This window comes from Nannospalax galili, unplaced genomic scaffold (genome assembly GCF_000622305.1).
Source record: "Nannospalax galili isolate Female #2095 unplaced genomic scaffold, S.galili_v1.0 scaffold330, whole genome shotgun sequence".
NCBI lineage: Eukaryota > Metazoa > Chordata > Mammalia > Rodentia > Spalacidae > Nannospalax > Nannospalax galili.
The window spans coordinates 3,010,839-3,029,989 of NW_008329640.1; the positions used below are offsets into that span (position 1 = coordinate 3,010,839).

At 51.2% G+C, this 19,151-nt stretch overlaps 2 protein-coding genes across 3 annotated transcripts in view; one reads left to right on the forward strand and one right to left on the reverse strand.

The window, feature by feature from the left end:
* Nucleotides 1-19,151, reverse strand: part of Tmem63c (transmembrane protein 63C) — a 151,199-nt gene that overhangs the window by 119,561 nt on the left and 12,487 nt on the right. The gene's annotated exons all lie outside the window — the stretch shown is intronic.
* Zdhhc22 (zinc finger DHHC-type containing 22) lies at nt 4,695-14,154 on the forward strand. Of its 2 annotated transcripts, none has more exons than XM_008840027.1 (3): nt 4,695-4,978; nt 6,724-7,263; nt 11,476-14,154. In XM_008840027.1, exons 2-3 carry the CDS (start codon nt 6,738-6,740, stop codon nt 11,805-11,807), a joined length of 858 nt encoding a protein of 285 aa, XP_008838249.1. In that variant the 5' UTR covers nt 4,695-4,978; nt 6,724-6,737; the 3' UTR covers nt 11,808-14,154. The 2 variants fall into 2 exon arrangements, with proteins under 2 accessions (XP_008838249.1, XP_008838257.1); XM_008840035.1 differs by having other exon boundaries at nt 4,697-4,978; nt 11,542-14,154.

Consider the following 19,151-nt stretch of genomic DNA (forward strand, 5'->3'; position numbering starts at 1 on the left):
AACTTACAATGAATTTACTTTGCATTGAAAGGGAATTTGAGGCTCAGAGAGACTGGAGAACTTGCTGGAGTTTGCACAGCAAGAGAATAAGAATGAAGAAATTCAAGTTTGGGACAGTGGGCACCGAAAGCTTATGCTCCCCCCACCGCCTTTCTCCTGGGCCCTGGCCTCCTGCTGGGACAAGACAGAGAAGCAGAGGGATCAGAGGGATGCATGCTGCCTTGCTGCTCTGTGATCCAAGAACGTCCAAGAGGCTCTACTGCTGTTCCCCATCTCCTCCTGATTGCGGTGTCAGCCTTCTGCCTCATTCCCTCCCATCCTGGATGCCTGGCATGGGAGGGCTCTCAGCTGAGATAGCGGATTCCTCCTGTGTCTTCAGAGTGTCATCCATCATGAAGATATAGACCATGGGGTGCCAAACAAGTGCTCTCTCACCACCCCCTCTCCTCCCCTCTCCTGTCCCTCCTCGCTGCTCTGCCCTCTACATTCTTCTTCTCCCTCCCTATATTCTCCGCCTTCTGCATGCTCTAAGATGAAAGGGCCAATTAATCTTGCTGCTATCCCCATCTCAGAGCTGAGCTGCTTGCTGGTCCATGGCATCTCTACCAGGGCTGCCTAAGTGGTCCCAGGAAAGTGTGGCTAATTGGGAAAAGATTGCACCCATCCTTCTGCAGCCTGAGCACAGCAAAGGGAGCTTTCCCAAGCTGAGCCCAGATTTCCACCCTGAGGCATCCCATCAGGGAGAGTTCTGGGGTTACCTGTCACTCAGACTTTCTGCTTCTACCTTGACATTTGGGCCTGGATGCTAAGTGTCCCTGTCCTTTCACATCTACTCTCTGTAATACCACAAAGTACAGAATACTTGAGGGAATCTGATAAGTGTATTTCCGTGTGCCCAGTATCCACTCACTTGGCCAGTGTACTGAGCAGCTACCACGCATTCAACACTGTTGATACAGGATGCCGTAGATACAAGATGAAACAGTCCACATACTGCTCTTGGACAGTTGGTATTCTAGTGAGAAGGGACAAAACAGTAAACAGATGACACATACTGTCAGGTGGTGATAAGTGCTTTTGGGGACACATAATACAGAGTAGGTAGGACACAGGATGAAGAGCAGTACAGTTTTAGATAAGGGGAGATGTGGTAGGTCTTTTATTCTGGAAGGTGTATGACCCACCCTTCTTTATGCAAATGTCATGATCCAGAAGTTAAGTATCAGTGAGACCTTTGCATATCAAATCATATTTGGGGGATTTTGTTTGCTTAGTTTAGGGGTTTCATGTAGTCCAGGCTGGTCTTGAAATCAGTATGTAGCTAAGAATGGCCTTGAACTCCAGATCCCCCTGATTCTACCTCCCAAGTCCTGAGATTACAGGAATGTACCACCATGCTCAGCTTTCAAAGTACATTAATTTTTTGTCTTTTTTTGAGACAGGGCCTCCCAGTAGCCCCAGCTGGCCTGGAACTCACTATGTAGACAGACCAGCTGGGCCCAAACTCACAGAGATCTTCCCGCCTCTGCCTCCCAAGTGCTGGGATTAAAGGCATATGCCACCATGCCCAGCTCTCAAATTACATTTTAAATCTGACACAGACACATTTTGCAAATTAGCCTTTAGCAAATTGCTGAACCTCAGTTTCCTCAGAAGAAAAATGGGTTTAACACTGCCTGCCCCAGCCAGCTTCCAGGAGTATTGAGAGGCCCGTGGAACTCAATTTTAATTCTGTGGCAGTTCTACTACTTTATTACATCAAAGTAAGGCAGCTGCTGTTAAAATAAAGGCAGTGTGTATAAATTAAATTAGCACCTCCAAGTAGAAATTCTGTGATAATCCAATGTTGGCGTGTGCAGTGGATTGAGATGAAGATGACACTTAGATGGTTCCTAGAGCTAGGCTTGCAAGGATGGCATCTCATGAAGCATTTGTGGGCACCCATGGCTATGATTTGCTGTTGGCAGTACAAAGCATCCCATCTGAGGATGCCCATTACAGTTTTAATTTCAGAGCACTCGTTAACCTTGAGGTCCCAGTCTCGAGTTTCCTTGCTCTACCTGCTTTGAAATCAAAAGAATGAAACCTCAGCCTTCCTCACTGCGGCTCCTTGCATCTAGGAATGGTCTATCTAAATGTTTGGGGAGTCTAATAGACTGGAGGGTGTCCTTCATCTGAGGGAGAAGCAGCAGCTTGCTTCACAGACTTTCTTCCTCTGGATACTGTATTTTATGGAAAAATGGAATGACTGCCCCTTGGAAAGGAATTTATATTATTCAAATAACACCACTAAACTGAAAGATTTATAGCACATATCTCCAGGAAAGTGCTCAGCAGCAATCAGATGCTTGTCTGTGTCCCTGCCCCTTGGGACTGCCTGCAGGTGCCATCACAGTTTAACCATGAGGACAGATGACATGGGCACTGAAGAATGTGGTTTCCTAACTACTTTCTGACACCATTTTTAGAGAAAAAGACTATTGCTAGGGTGGGTGGTTGACAGGATGGAAGATCAATGTAAATGTATCCTCACAAAACATTTTGAAGACCTCAAAACACAGACTTTTCCTTCCAGAGAGACCAGTATGGATCCATCAGCCAGGACTCTTACTCTGGGCAAATCAGAGGAGAAGATGAGAGAGAGAGATAAGAGCCCAGAGAGAGAGGAGAGGGGAGATAGAAGCTGCATCTGTCTGGATTGAGGTACTTCTATATCGAATCCTGTTCCGTCATCACAAACATCGGCATTGTGCCCATTTCATGGATGAGAAGGCAGAGAACAGAGAATTTAAACGACTTGCTCAAGTTCACACAGCTGGCAAGTTGGTGGTGAAGTCAAATGCTCATTCTTAGTCTGCTTTATTCAGGGCCAGAATCAAAGTGAAGTTTCAAGTTGACCACTCTATTGGTTTGGTCAGGGGCAAGCACCAATTTTAGAAAAACAAAGCACTTTTCTTTCTTTCCCTCTATTCCTTGAGGGGAAGCAAGGAATCACTAGGTTTAGATCCAGCTCTAATGTCCTTTTCTGTTGATATATTTGGTTTCTTAATAAATAATTATCCTGTCCATTCCTGTTTGCACAGCCCCAGTCTCCTTCTCCCTCCTGGCTGACTATTCCCTTCCCCCATTGACATCTTCCCACGTTCACTTAGCTCCTCTCTTTCTTTCCTTCTCACACATGAATTCAGACACACACACACACACACACACACACACACACACAACCTTCCCACCTCACACCCATATGCAAAATAAAATTAGAAATACGCCCAACTCTCAAGGTATTTAAGGAATGGAGATCTTCAATCAATATGGCCCAAAGGAAAACCTGTGTGAGAGGCAGGCAGAGCTTGTGCAGGGGGCAGGCAGCTCATGACTCAAAGCTGCTCTGGAGGGAAAAAGACCACTTGTGCCTCTTTGTGTCTGTCCTGGGGCCACTGGAACTCACAGGACTACTGGATTCTCAGAGGCTACCACATGGCATGCTGTTTTCCCTCTCCTATGTAAGATCCTTTTAAAGCATGAAAAGGTTCCCTGATCCCTTTTTTATTTTTATGTATGCTGATAAAATACAGAGAAAACAGTGTCTGATGATTCAAAAATAGAGGCTGAGCCGATCAGCATATGGCCCTCACTTCAAGGGATTGCTCGTTTGAATCAACTGGTTAAGAAAGAATTTATCATGTTTGCCTGGACCCACAGGAATGGAGCAAGCAGAGATGGGAGCGGGGGGAACGACAGCCTGAGAAACTGAGTCTAGCAAAGGCACCAATGTCCTTGCAATGTTTCATGGTCTAAGACTCTCCTGCCCCCACCCCCAAACACACATTTGCCGTACACTAGTGTCACCACCCTCTTGGTATCTTGTGGCACCCATCTGAGAATAGTGGACTTAGGTCAGGGCTAGGAGATAGGCTCAGGAATAAGTTTCAGGTTCCAGCTCTGCATCTCTATAAACCAGTTATCCTCCCCTTCCCCCAAACTAAAGCTACCCCCAGATTTCAGAGGCTGTAGAGGCTGAGAACAGGAGCGTCTGTGCCAGAACCTGGTTCAAATCCAGGCCCCTCCACTCACCTGCTGGATGACCTTGGACATGTGACTTAGCATCTCTGAGTCTCAACCTTCTTGTCCCTAGAATGGGACTCATTTGGCTTCTCAGATCATACTGGAGGATTAACACAGTTATCTGCCTTGGGCTTAGCACAGTGCCTGGTTCTTAGGAAGGGCCCAATCTGTAGAGTTAAAAATGATGATCTAAGCCACGGACAGTGCTCACCCCAGGCAGGCTCTCATAAGGGCTCTACAGCTACTGTCATTCAATCCTCCCTTCTCCAGAGAACACTGGAATATAGGATCACCCAGTAAATAGTGAACGGTATCCACATCCAGGCAGACTGGCTCTCACCCCTCAGTCCATAGCCCTTCTGAGATGACGCTGATCTTTATGGGTGTTGCCCTAGTAAGCTGAGCTCTCACCGCCCCCACCCCCCCAGGTTTCTTTAGTCCTAGCCAACAGCAGGGAGGGTCAGAGCCAGGAAGAAGGGAGGAGGGGAGGGCGGAGTGATGGCGGGAGCGTCCACATCAGGGCTGAATCCCCATCTCCCAGTTGGAACCAGTGTTGAAGTCAGGCAGAGTGCCCCAACCTGCACAAGGGGAGCGGAGGAGGGCGGGGGTGTGGGGGGCAAGTCCACAGTGCTGAGCCGGTGGCCAGAGCACCGCCCCCAGGAGCGGAGGGAGGGGTGGCGGAGCCGGGGGGTGCCCAGCTGCCATCCCCGCCGCCTCCTGGCCCCCACTCCCTGGCGCCCAAGTGGGAAGGCGGCAGCTGCCCGCTCCCTCCTCCCCACACCCCCGCTACCTGCCCAGTCCCCCGAAGCGAAGCGTGAGGCTGAGAGCCAACCCGGCCGAGCCCACAACTTTGCAGCCTCAGAGAAGACGAGAGCCGGCGTCCGGGGCTCCTCTTGTCCGCGATCCCAGCTCGGTGAGTTCGTTTCCCCACCCCTCTGCGGCGCTGCGGCCGCGGTGGCTGCTCGCGGGGGCTTTCCGGGCGTCCGGGAGGCAGAGGCGGAGAAGCCAGTGGCTGCCCGCCCTGCCTGGCTCGGCAGGTCTCCGCTGTACCGCGCTCTGAGCCAGGCGAGGCGGCCAGCGGTGCTGATCGGACAGCTCCCCGCGTTCGCCACCGCCTCCCGGCACTCTCTGCGGGAGGCTCCCGGGCGCAGAGCCCCAGCTGTGGCCGCCAGCCCCGCGCCCCTCACTTCCCTAGCCCCTGTCCTTCGCCTTCCCTGAGCCGCGGCGCATCTGGAGGCTGCTCCTGCGCTCCCCTGGCGACTGGCGAAGGGAAGACACTTGCTTCCCAAGCTAGAGCCCCGGACCTAGGGCTCTCTGGGGTGGGCAGCGCCCCGCGGCCTCTGGGGGCACTTGGCTGACTGTGGTGCCGAGCCCCCAGAGACCATCCCCAGGCGTGTCCCCGCTGCACCCCAGCAGCACAGAGAGGCCTGAGCTCCCCATCGAGGCCGCAAGTCTCCGGGAGGCGCGGTCATTTGCAAAGAGGATTCCAAGGTGACCAGTCTCTCAGTCTCATCAGGACAGCTTGGACCTACGCCTGGTGCAATCCATCCATCCTAGGTGCAGCTGCCTTCCCAGAACTTTTCTTGTGTCTCCTTCTGGCCTATTTCTTAGACCACTAGAAAGTTCTCCCGGGCGCACAGATCTAATATCCCGGAGGCTTGTGAAGTTGGGCAGGAACCTAAGCAGGAGGTGGTGTGGGGCGAGGATGCCACCGGCGCTCAGGGCGTGTGGGGGTGTCAATCCTAGGAAAGGCTCCCAGACATGCACTCATCCACCCAGAACCGGCTTCTGGGAATCCAAAGGGTTTCCGCGCCTTGGGGATTGTTTGGTTTTCTCCCGCCAGGAAAGTGGAAGGCGGGTGTGAATGGAGGATTTTAATTTAGTTGCCTCAAAGGAAAAAGCTTCACAAAGAAATAGCCAGGGCAGCCAGCGTCTGAAAAATAGGCTTATTAAGACCGACTAGTACTAGTACAGGTATACCAGCTACACCCCCACATGAGCATCTGTGAATGTATCAACTGTTTTAATTGGTTTATAAACAAAAAGATTTGCTATACACACACATACCCAAACACAGATAACATGTAGTCTCACACAAGGAAACCCACATCATGGTCCACAGTATAGCTATCCCCAGACAGCCCCAGGGTAACTGGTGAGGTCATAGAATATTGCCCAAGATGGAGGTAGGAGAAGGGGGGAATCAGGACTTCCAGTAGTCAATTGGTTCTCTTGCCCCACCCCTCTCCTTCACTTTCTCCTAGGGTGGTCTGAACCAGAGATCCCAAAAGTGAATTGTGTCCACTATTATGAAGGGCACAGCTCTATCCCTCAGCTGCCACCGCCCCCACCCCCCACCAAACCTGGCCCCTCACTGTAGATACAAGCACTGTAGGCTGTGAACTAGCCTCTCCCTCCATGTGCTTGACCAGATGGTTCCAGGGCACCACATAGCCAAGGCATGCCTAGCCATGGGCAGGCCACTGTGGTCTCTGGGTCTCTCACCTGCTTGGTCCTAAATTAGGGAAAGGGGGAAGAGTAATCCAAGGTGCAGGTTTGGGGGTATAGATTGCACACAGCCCTCTGTTCCCACTACCCAGGAGAAGAGTATCAGGATGCCCCCTAGACAACACAGTAAGGCTTCCTCTCTCCTTGTAGGAATGTAATCCAGGATGCTGGCCCTGCGGCTGCTCAACGTGGTGGCCCCCGCCTACTTCCTGTGCATTTCCCTGGTGACCTTCGTGCTCCAGCTCTTCCTCTTCCTGCCCAGCATGCGTGAGGACACGGCTGCCACTCAGCTCTTCTCTCCTGCCCTGCTTCACGGGGCCCTCTTCCTGTTTCTCTCAGCCAATGCCCTGGGCAATTACATCCTGGTCATCCAGAACTCTCCGGATGACCTGGGTGCCTCCCAGGGGACCACATCCCGAAGAGCTCAGTGCCCGCCACCCAGCACCCACTTCTGCCGAGTGTGCGCTCGAGTCACACTGAGGCACGACCATCACTGTTTCTTCACTGGTAACTGCATCGGCAGCAGGAACATGCGCAACTTCGTCCTGTTCTGCCTCTATACCTCGCTGGCCTGCCTCTACTCCATGGTGGCCGGCGTGGCCTACATCTCAGCTGTCCTTTCTATTTCTTTCGCTCACCCTTTGGCCTTCCTCACGCTCCTGCCCACGTCAATCAGCCAGTTCTTCTCCGGTGAGTGGGCCTTAGCAGGCAGGTTCAACAAACAAGGCCTCCTAGCCCAACCCTAAGCCTTGCAAATAAAAACATAGAATACTCAGATCAAACTGCCCCATAATCAGGGTTTTTTTAGTATAATTATGTCCCAATATTGCATGAGACATACTAAGAGAATGAATAGTAATCTATCTGAAATTCAGATGAATTGGGCATGCTGTATTTCATCTGACAGCCCACCTTCCTCACCTATTACACCCCTGCTCTGCTCAGGCTAGGCACACCCCTCCCATAGCTCATGCTAAGTCCTTCTGTGACCTAGACCGCAGTCCTGCTCACACATGCCTCCAGAGATCTTCCTAAATAAACCCAGCAAGACTAAACTTGACTTCAGACTGTGTTCAGCAGCAGGCTAAGCTCTAACCTCCCACCCACTAAGTTTGACCCCACCAAGCTTTTCTGTAGTTTGTAGGAGACTCAGAGCAAGGGCTTAATGGCTCCATGTCCATGCACAGAACTTGGACCTGATGTGATATCTGGCCCTCTGAAAGGCTCTGTCACCTGCTGAAGCCAACATGTGAATTTGCACACTGGTGCTTAGCTGGGCACCACAGCGAGGACTACATTTTGAATAGTATGCCTCAAGGAACATTCTGTGATACCTGGCCCTAGGAGACTCCCCTTGGCAGGTCTATTCTACCTGGCCTTCATTTCCTTCCATTCTCCTCTCACCTTGGCCTTTGACTGTGACCATTTTGATTTCTACAATTGGTAGTGTGCACACGAATGTGTGTGTCTGGTGTTGTTAGGTTCATTTCTCAGATGAGGAAACTGAGACTTAACTGGGACCAAATGACATTCCCGGTGTCTTGCTGTTCCTAGGTAGCTGTCTCTAGTCTGTACCCAGTCTATGTACCACAGTCCAGTGCTCTTCCTTAGTTGGCCATGTTCCCAAACACATTGACTTGACCTTCCAGGGTCGAAACAAGACAGCTCCTTCCACTGACAGCCCGACTGTCCTGATGCATCGGGACTGACCTGAGCTGGACATTTGCAAAAATTGTGTTGCACTCTGGGAAAGCTCTCATTCCAGTCTTTGTTGTGACTGTAACCCAGTTCTTCCCAGGCATAGAACTGTTGTGCCATTTGGCAGTGGGAACACAGAGGCCCAGGGAAGACCAGCCATGGGGAATGCCTGGAGGGCTGGTGGCTCAGCTAGGCCCAGAACTCAGAGCTCTGGGGCCTTCTGGATCTTGGTGCTGGCATCAGAGGATGCCAGAACTGAAATAAGCAGAGTGGGGGAGGGTAGGTGGGCGGGCTGGGGGTGGAGTGTGAGCACAGGCAGGTGGAGAGATGAGGAGAGCCAAAGAACCTGATTACACATCCTTTTCCAAGTGTCTCACCAACCATAAAAATGGGTGGTTCCAGAAGGAGGATCTTGAAATGGTTTGATTTAAGTCTGGGCGTGAGGCCTGTCCATATGTGCTAGGTTTGGGAGATAGAAAAGAAAGGAAGCCTCTTGCTTTGATTTAATGGGAGAAAAGAGCCAGCCAGTGCCCATCTTGAGGCCCAAACACCTATTCTGGCATTAGGACAAACCCCACCATCCTTCACCACACTCACCAAGAAAAGGAGGCTAAGACTTCTCATCCCCCTATCCCATCTCATCTTCCTCTTTTGCTGACCCTTCACATCCTTCCCTGGCCACCACCCCTAACCCCCCATGTACTCCCTTGTTCAGTTTCCTCCTTCAAGACACTTGTTCCCCAATTTCCAGTCTAAACAGCCCAGGGCACAACCTCTTACTTGCTCAGGAGGACAGGTAGACAGGAGAATGTACCAAGATGGTTGTTTAATAGGAATCAACCCTGAATCAAGGCCTCCCACCAGCAACTGGGGTGGCTCTGAGTAGGGCTCTGAAAGCTAAAGGCGAGAGGACTCTTGTAAAGTGCAGCTAGCCACTAACCCCAGCTAATGCCAAAGGTTAGAGAAGGGGTTGGTTGATCAAGTTTGAGAAACTGTCCTTTCTTTTGACTTCATGTCTCCTCTCTGAGCCTCATTCTTATCTAGAAATGGAGATGACACCATTTGGTGCATACCATGGCATTTGGATGAGTACCAGTTGGTAGATGCCACTGGAAGGTCCAATAGGGGGAAAGGGGACTAGGATTTGTTGAGCAACTATTCTGTACTCCCATGGACATGTCTCATCCCTCCTTTATAACAAATCTGTGAGGCAGTTATTATGTCATTTTTTTAAGACTCAGAATTCAAAGGCTCAGCCAGGTTAAGTTGCTCCTGAGCCACACAGTCCTGAATTCTGGGTTTATACTCTTTCCATTCTACCACCCTGCCTTTCAAGCCCTGCTTCATGATGAATGGGCTTCTTTAGATGTGTGTGGGGCGGGGGGTACTGCCTGTCCCCTTGAATGTATTACAGAAGATGCTGGGTCATGGTCTGGTAAATGTGTCATAGATGGTTGGGTCAGGGGCGGGGGGCAAGGACAAAGGAGATGAGATGATGTAATCTCTCGGGCTTTTTAAGAAATTTTCTGAAAGAGGAACTGCTGTTTCCTAGTTAAGAGGACCTGAAGCAGCCAGGCCAGGTAACTTCAAACACTTTGAAAGGAAGAAAGCAGATCCCCAGAATAGTTTTTTGTAGCTGCTGCATGGGGCCAGGAAAAGGCCGCAAGGTCTTTGCCTCACGCCTTGATTTAGAAGCCTGTGGGAAACTGCTTCCATCTGCCCAGCTTGTTCCTGGGGCTGAGTTGCAAGGCAGGCTTGAACTTAACAGCTCTGAGGTTCTCACATCCCAGCTCGAGGGCCAGCTTACCAAGTATTCCTCAAACTAGGAGGGCACCATGCCCCAGCAGTCTCCATTCTGCACGTGGCTGCCCAAACTAATCTGGACTGACAAAGAAGTGGGTCAGAAATGGCCCAGCCCCATGTGAGTCTGTCCCTTTGCTGCCCCCACGCCAGTGGAAGGGCTGCTATAAATGCCAGCTGGAGCAAGCTTTCTATCCTCTAGGCAGCTGGGCCTGTTCGTCTCAAACTTTACCAAAAAAGAAAAAAAAAAAAAAAAATCTTGCTATCAAATCTCCAAGGGCTGAGGAAAGAGGCTGATAATGAGCAAACCTGCAACAGATCCACATCCATCCTGGCTGCTGAGTTCACCACTGCTCAGACTGACAGGTGTTAAAAGCCCATTTCTCAGAGGTCTGGAAATTGGAGCCTGGGAAGAGGTAGATTGGGGCAAAGAGGTGCTGGAGGAAGAGATATAGTCTCATAATCTGAGACGTTGACCTTCAACACTGAGTATGAACTACAATGCTGACCACACCAAACATCATTTCCTGGAATCTTGCAAGCCTATGAAACATTGTTATAGCCATTTTGCAGATAAGCAACATGCAACTCAGAGAGGTTAAGAAACCTGTGCAAGTCCACACAGCTGGGAGATTCAAACCTAACATAGACCAATCCTTCTCCCTCCCCACCAAAAAAAGAGAAAAGAACGCTGAGGAAATGTGGGATCTCTTAGTGGACATTTAAGAGCAGTCATAGGAAGTGCTTGGTTTAGAGGGCATAGAAAGGTGTTGTCTCACAGTAGGGGGCTAAACTGATAGGGGGAGGGGTCTCCAGCCTTAGTTTAGCATGCTCTCCTGACTGACAGCACAGCTCTAGCTGAATGTTCTGGTGCCTCCGTTCTCCTGTTAATATTAATGACTGTATTATTCTCTAAGCCTGTGCTATATGCCCTTAAGGCTGAGCTCGTGACTTGGTCCCATGACTAGGTCCTGTTCTCCATCATGCTGTCACTGTCCCAAGTTCTCCCAGACAGTGCTCCCAGTCTCACAGTGAGATGGGGCTGCAGTCTAGACAGCTGCCCAGATGCTAGCTTCTACTTTTGGGTCCTAAACTCACCCCTTTCCTCCTATGTAAAGTTTCCTGCTTCCAATCCAGATAAGGGGCGGGTGGGGGGTTCTGCCTCTAAATGTGCAGAGTCTAAGCTGTGCCAGAAACGCTGAGGGCTCTCTTTGCTGAACTCCTTTAACTTTCTCTCCCTCTCCCCAGGCCCCCAGTAGCCCCCTCTCCCCTCAGCAGCCATCAGCACTAAGGAAAAGTTGGGGCACTCAGCTCAGCCATCCTCTCCCTGGCCGCAGTACTGAGATTGCTACAAACAGCATCTTCCTGCTCATGAATCTCCCTCTCTCCCTCCCTCCCTCACAGCGGAAAGAGCGCTCCTGTGTACGTGGCCTGGGTGTAAAGTGGTCTGGTGTTTCCCCTCCCCCGCAGGAGCTGTCCTCGGTTCTGAAATGTTCGTCATCCTCATGCTCTACCTCTGGTTTGCCGTCGGCCTGGCCTGCGCTGGCTTCTGCTGCCACCAGCTGCTGTTGATCCTCCGGGGGCAGACCCGCCACCAGGTTCGAAAGGGAATGGCAGTGAGGGCCCGGCCCTGGCGTAAAAACTTACAGGAAGTCTTCGGAAAGAGGTGGCTATTGGGCCTGCTGGTCCCCATGTTCAATGTCGGGAGCGAGAGCTCAAAGCAGCAGGACAAGTAGCAGGCAGGCACTCCAGCCATTTCTGTGTGAATCAGTTCCTCCTGATCTTAAGACCACAGCACCCTTGTCTCCACCTGTGACCCACCACAACCTCTGCTGATAAGGGCCTCACATCCACCCCAGGTCTTCAAACCAGAGGGGACATACTAGCATCCTGCCCTGGAGGGAAAACGGCCATCTGGGTCAGGCTCCTCACGGGCCAGCCAGGTGACTGCTGTTAGGACACCTCGGCTTCAGGTTTCTCCCTGGGGAACCCCTTTTCCTCCTCTGTCTGGCCCATCCACCCTGTCTTATGTCTCATATCATCACTGCTTTTGCTGGAGCTCTTCCCCTCACCTTGGCAGTGAGGAGTGCATTCTGGATGCTGGTAGGAGACTCTCCAGTACCTGAAGGCTAGTAAATATGTACACTTACCATGTGTGAGTTGCAGCCAAGTCAGCTCTGCCAATTGGGGGTGAAAATGGAAAGGGGTGGGGATGCATCCTTACCCCTCCTCAAAGAGTCAGTAGTGGGAAGGAGAAAGCATGGGCACCTGCCACTCAGTCCCTGTTCAACGCCCATTCCCTGGAGACAGCAAACAATGGCCTAGTGTTTCTAAATGCTGTTTCCTGCCCACCCTCCCCAGCTACCTTAGCCAAGTCCAGGAGTTAGCTGGATGCTTCTTTTCCCTGGTATTCCTCTGGCCTTCAGCCTCCAGACTTTTGCTAGATGTTGGGAAAGGAAGGAGAAGAAAGAGAGAAAGAGGAGTTACCTGTAAGTAATAAGGGAGGTGTGTTTCTACATAATCTTGTATAATCATATGGGGGGGGAGAGAGAGAGAGAGAGAGAGAGAGAGAGAGAGAGAGTAAGAGGGGGTGGAGGTGAGAATGTTGTTATGAGCACAGAGAAAGAGTGCATATTGGAGGGGGGGGGAGACGGGAAAATGGGTTGCTTAAGGTGTTGTATAAAAGGCGTTCTTGCAGCCAAAGCTGTCTAGTGCCTGAACATTACCTGGAGAGGTAGTGAGTGCTGACCATTGAAAGGATTTTAACAGAACCTAGGCAGTTATCTTCCATGTGTGCAAGAGATTTTTTTGTACTAGTTTGTTCTAGGGAAGCTTAGAGATTCCTTCCCACTCCAGGATCCAATGTCTCCTTTGCCACTGCTGGGCCCAGGTACCAGATCTGCAGAGACACCTGCGAGTTACTTGCCTTCATAGAGATTATAGTGGGCATGAAAGGAGTCTCAGAATCATAATACAAACTCTTCAGACCCACCCCAGCCTCTCAAGAGACTACTGTTAGTAGTGGTGGAAGGAACTAACATTGGAGGATAGGGAGAGAGGAACAGTGTAAAGGCCAGATGGGGGCATTGTGGGGAGAGAAAAGCCTGAAGGTCATGCTCAGTCCTAAGAGAGGAGATTGGAGGAGTGAAGGCTAGAGGTGGGAATGACCAGAATATGAGGGCACAATTGCCAGTCCATCCCTGCTCTTCTGACTAGCTCTGGATGGAGGCATTGTTATGTGTTCTGGGACCCAGAGGACCAGACCCCTGGGGCATATGAAGGAGTGGCGATACTAAAAGAACCCTCTCCTGACTTGGTCCCAAATCTGATCCAACATCCATAGACAGCAAGGCTGAAGCCCATGCCCTACAGTGTCTAGTGTGTGGCTACAGTGACCCCAGCCATTGCTCCATAACACCCTGAATTCTTGAACAGAGCTTGGGAGACTTTTTACCCATGTCCTGCTTTGGCACCCTCCAGAGAGCTAATGTAGTAATGGCCTCTGCTCACACTTCTCCCTCCAGTGTTGTTTCAGTCATCCATTCATTCATCCTGCCTATATTTAGCAAGAAACAGCTATGGGCTGACCCTCAGGCACTGGCAATCCAGATGCCCACCATCAAGGGCAGCTGCTTCCTACGCTTTGACAAATAGCCGTTCTGCTATCTTGGTGGTTACTGGAGCAGGCCACTTGAAGGGAAAGGATGTGGCACAGAGGGCTGAAGGGGAACCCAGGTTTCTTCAGTGGAAAAGCTATTGGGGTCATCCTCACTCCTGATTCTGGCCATACTTAAGCAGCAGGAGGAGACAAGGTGGGGAGGGTTGGACAGTTCAGGCCTTAGAGCTCTCTTGACCTTGAAACTCAAACTTGAAAGTCAGCCCTGCCTTGTCCTGGATCAGCACCATGGGGCCTGATATCCCAAAAGGGGGGAAAGGGAGAATTTCAGGGGGCCAGTTCATCAAATACTGGTCAGTGAGGAGTGGCTATGGGGAAGTTGCCGGGCATGGGACTTGAGTAGTGTTTGTGTACATGGCCCTCTATTGTCAATGAAGAACATCAATAAAATGTGGTTTTCAACTGGATTTGATACGTCTGTATGGTGAATAGCAGGCTGCAGGAATTGTGTGCACTGACACTGATTTATAATGATTAAGACTACTTTTGGCCTGGCTGGTAAGAAACTATGGCTAGATTCCCCGAGAAATGCACCCCTGGCTCCTCCCTAGGGTCCCCTGGCTCACTGGATGATCCTGTGCTAATCCAGAACTCTGCTTCAATGCCCCACCTATGTCAATTGTGACAGGTCAGGGCCATACTTCATGATGGTAGATATGTGACTCTCAGCCCTGCTAAGGGGCACTGGGGTCTGTGGACCACAAAGATCAGGGATGAAGTATCTCATCTGGGAACGCCCCTCTCCCTTCTCCTCTCAAGAGCAGAGAATCAGTGGGGAAGTAGCTGGAGAGTCCCCCTGCTTCTCCATTTCAGCCAACTGACTGCCTTGAGGATCAGCCAGGGTCCCCTGCCCTCTCAGGCTGCCAGCCCTGGGACATCCAGGAGGCCAACTGAGCTCTGCAGGGTGTGGACCCTAACAGGTGATAGGCATGGCCTCTGAAGCATCCTAAAGATATGCAGGTCTGGGTTGATGAGGCATGCAGGCCAATGTTGATTTGGTGTGACCTATCAAATCCCAGACCAGCAGGCCAGTTCTGGATGGACAAAGGGAGCAGATTCTCAGGAAACTCTAGAGAGCATGGGCTGTCTGCACCCCATAGACTGATACCATGTCTGCCCTTTTCATCCCTTTATCCTTGATGCCTAGTCGGGGTCAGGCACACAGTCACTGCTTAACAATGACTGACTGAGTGAATGCTTGTTCCCCATCACTTACTCTCTTGGTGTGACCAGTACTGTGCTCTGCACACTGAAGGGTTAGAAAACTGGGATCCTGGGGAGTTTTATACTGGGTGAGGCTCCTGGGAGTGCCTGAAGAGGCAGAGAGTTCGGCTAATTGTCGGGATGGGGTGGGGCTTCCATTTGTGCAGACCTGGGAGGGTGGATGAGAGCTCAGCAGCTGGAGAGGGAGAAGTGAGGGTCTCTAGGTAGGATAACATGCTTGGAGCCTTGGAGCACAGGGGACAGCATAGTGAGAGGGAGTGGAAGCTGAGAGCTGCTATTTCAGCAAGTAGGACTTTGAATGTCAAGCTGAGGTATCTGCAGTGAGTTTGATGAGCAATAGGGAGCGATTGAAGGTTTGGAGTTGGGGAGTGGCAGGATCAGGGCTAGACTGCAAAAAAGTAGAGTTTTGGAGAGTAGATGAAGTGGGAGAAATGAGGTTGAGGCACCTGATAACACACCAGGGTCTGAGTAGAGTTGGTGGGTGGGGTTAAAGAGGAGAAGGGTCAGAGTCACTTCTCAGACACCAGGCATGATTAGAGGGACTACAGAGAGAAATCCAAGATGGTCTGTAGGTTGAGACAGTGATTTGGGTAACCTCAAAGGATGGGCTGGCAAAGGATGCTGGGGTAGGGAAGTCAGGATTCTGGGGATCAGGGCCACAGAGCACTCACCTTTAGCATTGGTCCATCAGTTGGCAGTTCGTAGTGCCACTGTTAACAAGTCACTGCCACCTTGTATGGAGGAACAGTTTGAGGGACATCTGAAAGCTGTACCTTACAGCACAACTATTAACCCCCAAAGCCGGAGTAAGGACACGTGCCTGTGGCCAGAAAGAAGTCATAGATCCTCTGGCCTTTATACTCAGTGCTGGAGGGAGGCACCTGGTTCCTCTCCCCCAGCACTTCAGTATTTCCATCTAGACAGTGAGTGCTCTGTTTTGACCCCATGTCCTAGAGCTTGGTCAAGCAGGGTGTGCACAGCCTCATTTAAGCTCCAGAAGTCCACAAAACTGGGAAGAGAGCAACGTTGAGGAACCTTGAACTCGTGTCCCTTCTTATGCAAAAGCTGACCTTTAGCTCCCAGGAACCAGTCTCCTTCCCCCGGGCCTCCAGGATCCTTGTCACAAGCTGTGCATTTGCCCTGGCTCCTTTGTACCCTGTGTCCTCCAAGTGGCCTCACTGCTATTGAGATGGGCTCACCTTGTCTCTCTCCTGCCCTGCCTCCAGGCACACTCCAGAGAAGCCTGAGATTCACCCTCACGTGGGGAGGAAAGGAAGGATGGACAGGGAGCAAGGCTTTAACTATTTTAGTGAGGAGGCAGAGCCTGGATCTCCTACCCAGCCCTGTGAACCTGCTGTGCAGGGCAGGCGGTGTCTGGAGGCAGCTCAGCTGCTCCTCTATTTCCACCCTTCATCCTCTTACTATGCATGGTGCCGGCCCAGCTACTCCACTCATTCCTCAAACATTCAGTGATGCTGACTCTGTGCCAGGCATGATGCCAAGAACCAGAAAAGCAAAGATGAATGAGACCTCAGGGAGCTCACTGGGAAGAGGACAAATCGTAGACGGTTGTGATTCAGCAGTAGAGCAGGCTGATGGGAGGACAAGGTGCTACGGAAGCCTGGAGGACCGAGCTCCCTTGACCGTTGGTAGGTTGGAAGGCTTCCCAAAGGAGGCAACATGTGGATCCCACAGGATGCAAAGAAATACACGAGGCAGACAAGCAGGGCTGGGGGTAAAAGTAGGGGTAGGTGAAGGATGTGTGAGACAGAGGTGTCTGTGATTTCTGGGAACTGCAAGTCAGAGTTTCAGAGTGATAAGGGATGGGGATGTATCCTGCAGCCACAGTTAGGGATCCTGTGCTTCTCCCAAGGACCGTGCCTCAGCAATCTGATCACTTTTTATGAAACTCTGCCTGACTCCAGCTCGTGTTGTCCTGTTTGGGTGAGGGAAGTGCCAATGATGTCTAAATGTCCTCTACGTTGGAGACCATTTCTGCAGAAATATGCCTAATGCTGCTGAAGAGTTAGGTGAGAACATCAGAGATCCTTCGACTCCTTGTGCCCTAAGAGGGGCCCGGGGCAGCTTTCTACCACTCCTGTCTTCCTGCATAGCCTTGGCAAAGAGTGGAAGGAAACCTTCCTACCAAGATGGCTTATGGGAGCATGAGTGAAGTCAGAAGTGTCAGAACCCTGAAGCATAGGGACAGATCTCCCCTTATGTCCACTGCCCCTGCCCGGTCTGGCAAGGCAGTGACCTTGGTGTCCCTCTGTGCCCAATGACCTGGTGGCCCCCTTAGTTCCTCCTTTAGCCTGTGTACCTCCCAGCCTGTCCACATCTCATTCCTCCATAGGGCTTTTCTTCAGCAGATCCAGCCTCATCTAGAACTGTCTGCCAAATGCTCATGTCCCCCAGGGTCTCTCTGCTGCTGGTATTGCCTCTTCCCATGGGTTTGTCTCCTGCCTCAGAAGGTGGGAATGGAAAGGGGAGAGCCTTTGCTCTATCCCCATACCTACCATGGTGTTAGGAACTGACTTTATTTCTTTACTTATTTATTTATTTATGCCTTTTTGAGACATGGTCTCCCTACAGCCCTAGATGGCCTGATACTCACTATGTAGACCAGTCTGGCCTTCATCTCACAGAGATCTGCCTTACTCTGCTTCCTGGGTGCCTGGATTAAAGTGATGTGTCCCACACTTAGCTCTCTGACATTACTTTTCACGCAGTAGTTTTATTAGTAGGAGTAATAATGATCAACATTGGCCCTTGTCATTTATGCATTTTATATGTATTAATTTTTTTATTCCCCACAGCAACCTGGTGAAGCAAATTCAGTTATAACCCCATTATCCAGAGAGAGAGAGAGAAACAGACACACACACACACACACACACACACACACACACACACACACACACAGAGGATATATAACTTGTTCAAAGCCTCACAGCTAGTTAGTGGCAGAGCTGAGCTTTAAGCCCATACTGCCTGCTCAAGTCTCTCCTTTCCTTCCAGACACCAAACTCTGTGTTGCGGACTATTACACTCAACAAATTCCCTGCTGCAAAGTAACAAGGAGTCAAGCTTTCCCTTTCATCAGTTCATTCATTCCGTGTATGTTGTGAACAACTAGAATGTAACAGGCAGGCGTTGGTGGTACAGAGACAGAAGCTAGCCTCAGTCGGCTGCTCACCTTGCCTCTGCAGGTGAAAGCATGCCGTGCTGGTCTTCTCAGACTGGGATCGTGACCAAGGTGCTTTGGGGGAGGCAGCTTGGCTAAGAAAAGGCCCAAGCCCTTTCTGGCTGCACCCATGCAGGAGGGGGCCAGTCACCTTCAGAGGACTAGCATAGTTCCAGCTCCGGGAGACCACGGGGGTCTCCATGAGAGTGAGATGCAAGGGGAGACATCTCTACATAGACTCATCTATCATCCTGGGAAAGAGGCCTCCTGAGGAACCGTGGCTGGTGGAGTGATTCACAGGCTAAGTCTGAGGGCAGTGACGACGCGAAGCTCTGCAGGAGGGACCGGGCACTAACCCGGATAGGATGGATGGAACCCCAGTGCAGCGGACGGGAGCTGGGCACAGCGCTATGTGGTCTTCAGGACAAGAGGCAGTCTGATCCTCGGCCTCTCTGTTCCCGAATGCCCCCTTACTGGCCTGCTTGTGACGCCTGTGATCCCCATCATTAATCTCTCCCTAAACTTTTAAAATTTTTAAAATGTCAAATTCCAGGCGGCATTTGCTGCTAAACCTCTTGAACTGAGACGCCTAGACCGAGGGGTGGGCCAGCAGCTGCGGGAATAGGCGGTTTGGACTAGCTGGGGAGGGTGGAATCCCAAGCATGCGTACTCTGCTGGGAAGGAGGCCCTGCAGAAGCGCTGCGAGGGGCGCCGCCTGGTGACTTCTCCAGGATCTGCGGCTCGAGGAAGAGCTGCCAGACAGCTGGGTAGGGATGGTGGGCAGCATGGAGGTCCCCAGCCAGTCAGTGGTACCCTGGAAAAAGCACCGCTCTGAGTCCGCGTGCCTAGTGTTTCTGAGTCATTAGGATGGTTCCCAAATGGGCAAGCAGGCTCTGCTTCGCCACACATGAGTGCCCACCCTTCTCCGCTGCCCCACACCGAACCCTGGACCCCTGGAGACCTGTGTATGAATCTGTGACCCCGGAAAGCCAAGTT

Excerpts from the sequence above, each read along its gene's own strand:
- Zdhhc22 (XM_008840027.1), top strand. The coding sequence starts at position 6,738 with ATGCTGGCCCTGCGGCTGCTCAACGTGGTGGCCCCCGCCTACTTCCTG. Across the intron at positions 7,264-11,475 it reads AATCAGCCAGTTCTTCTCCG|CGGAAAGAGCGCTCCTGTGT; the intron begins GTGAGTGGGCCT and ends CCTCCCTCACAG.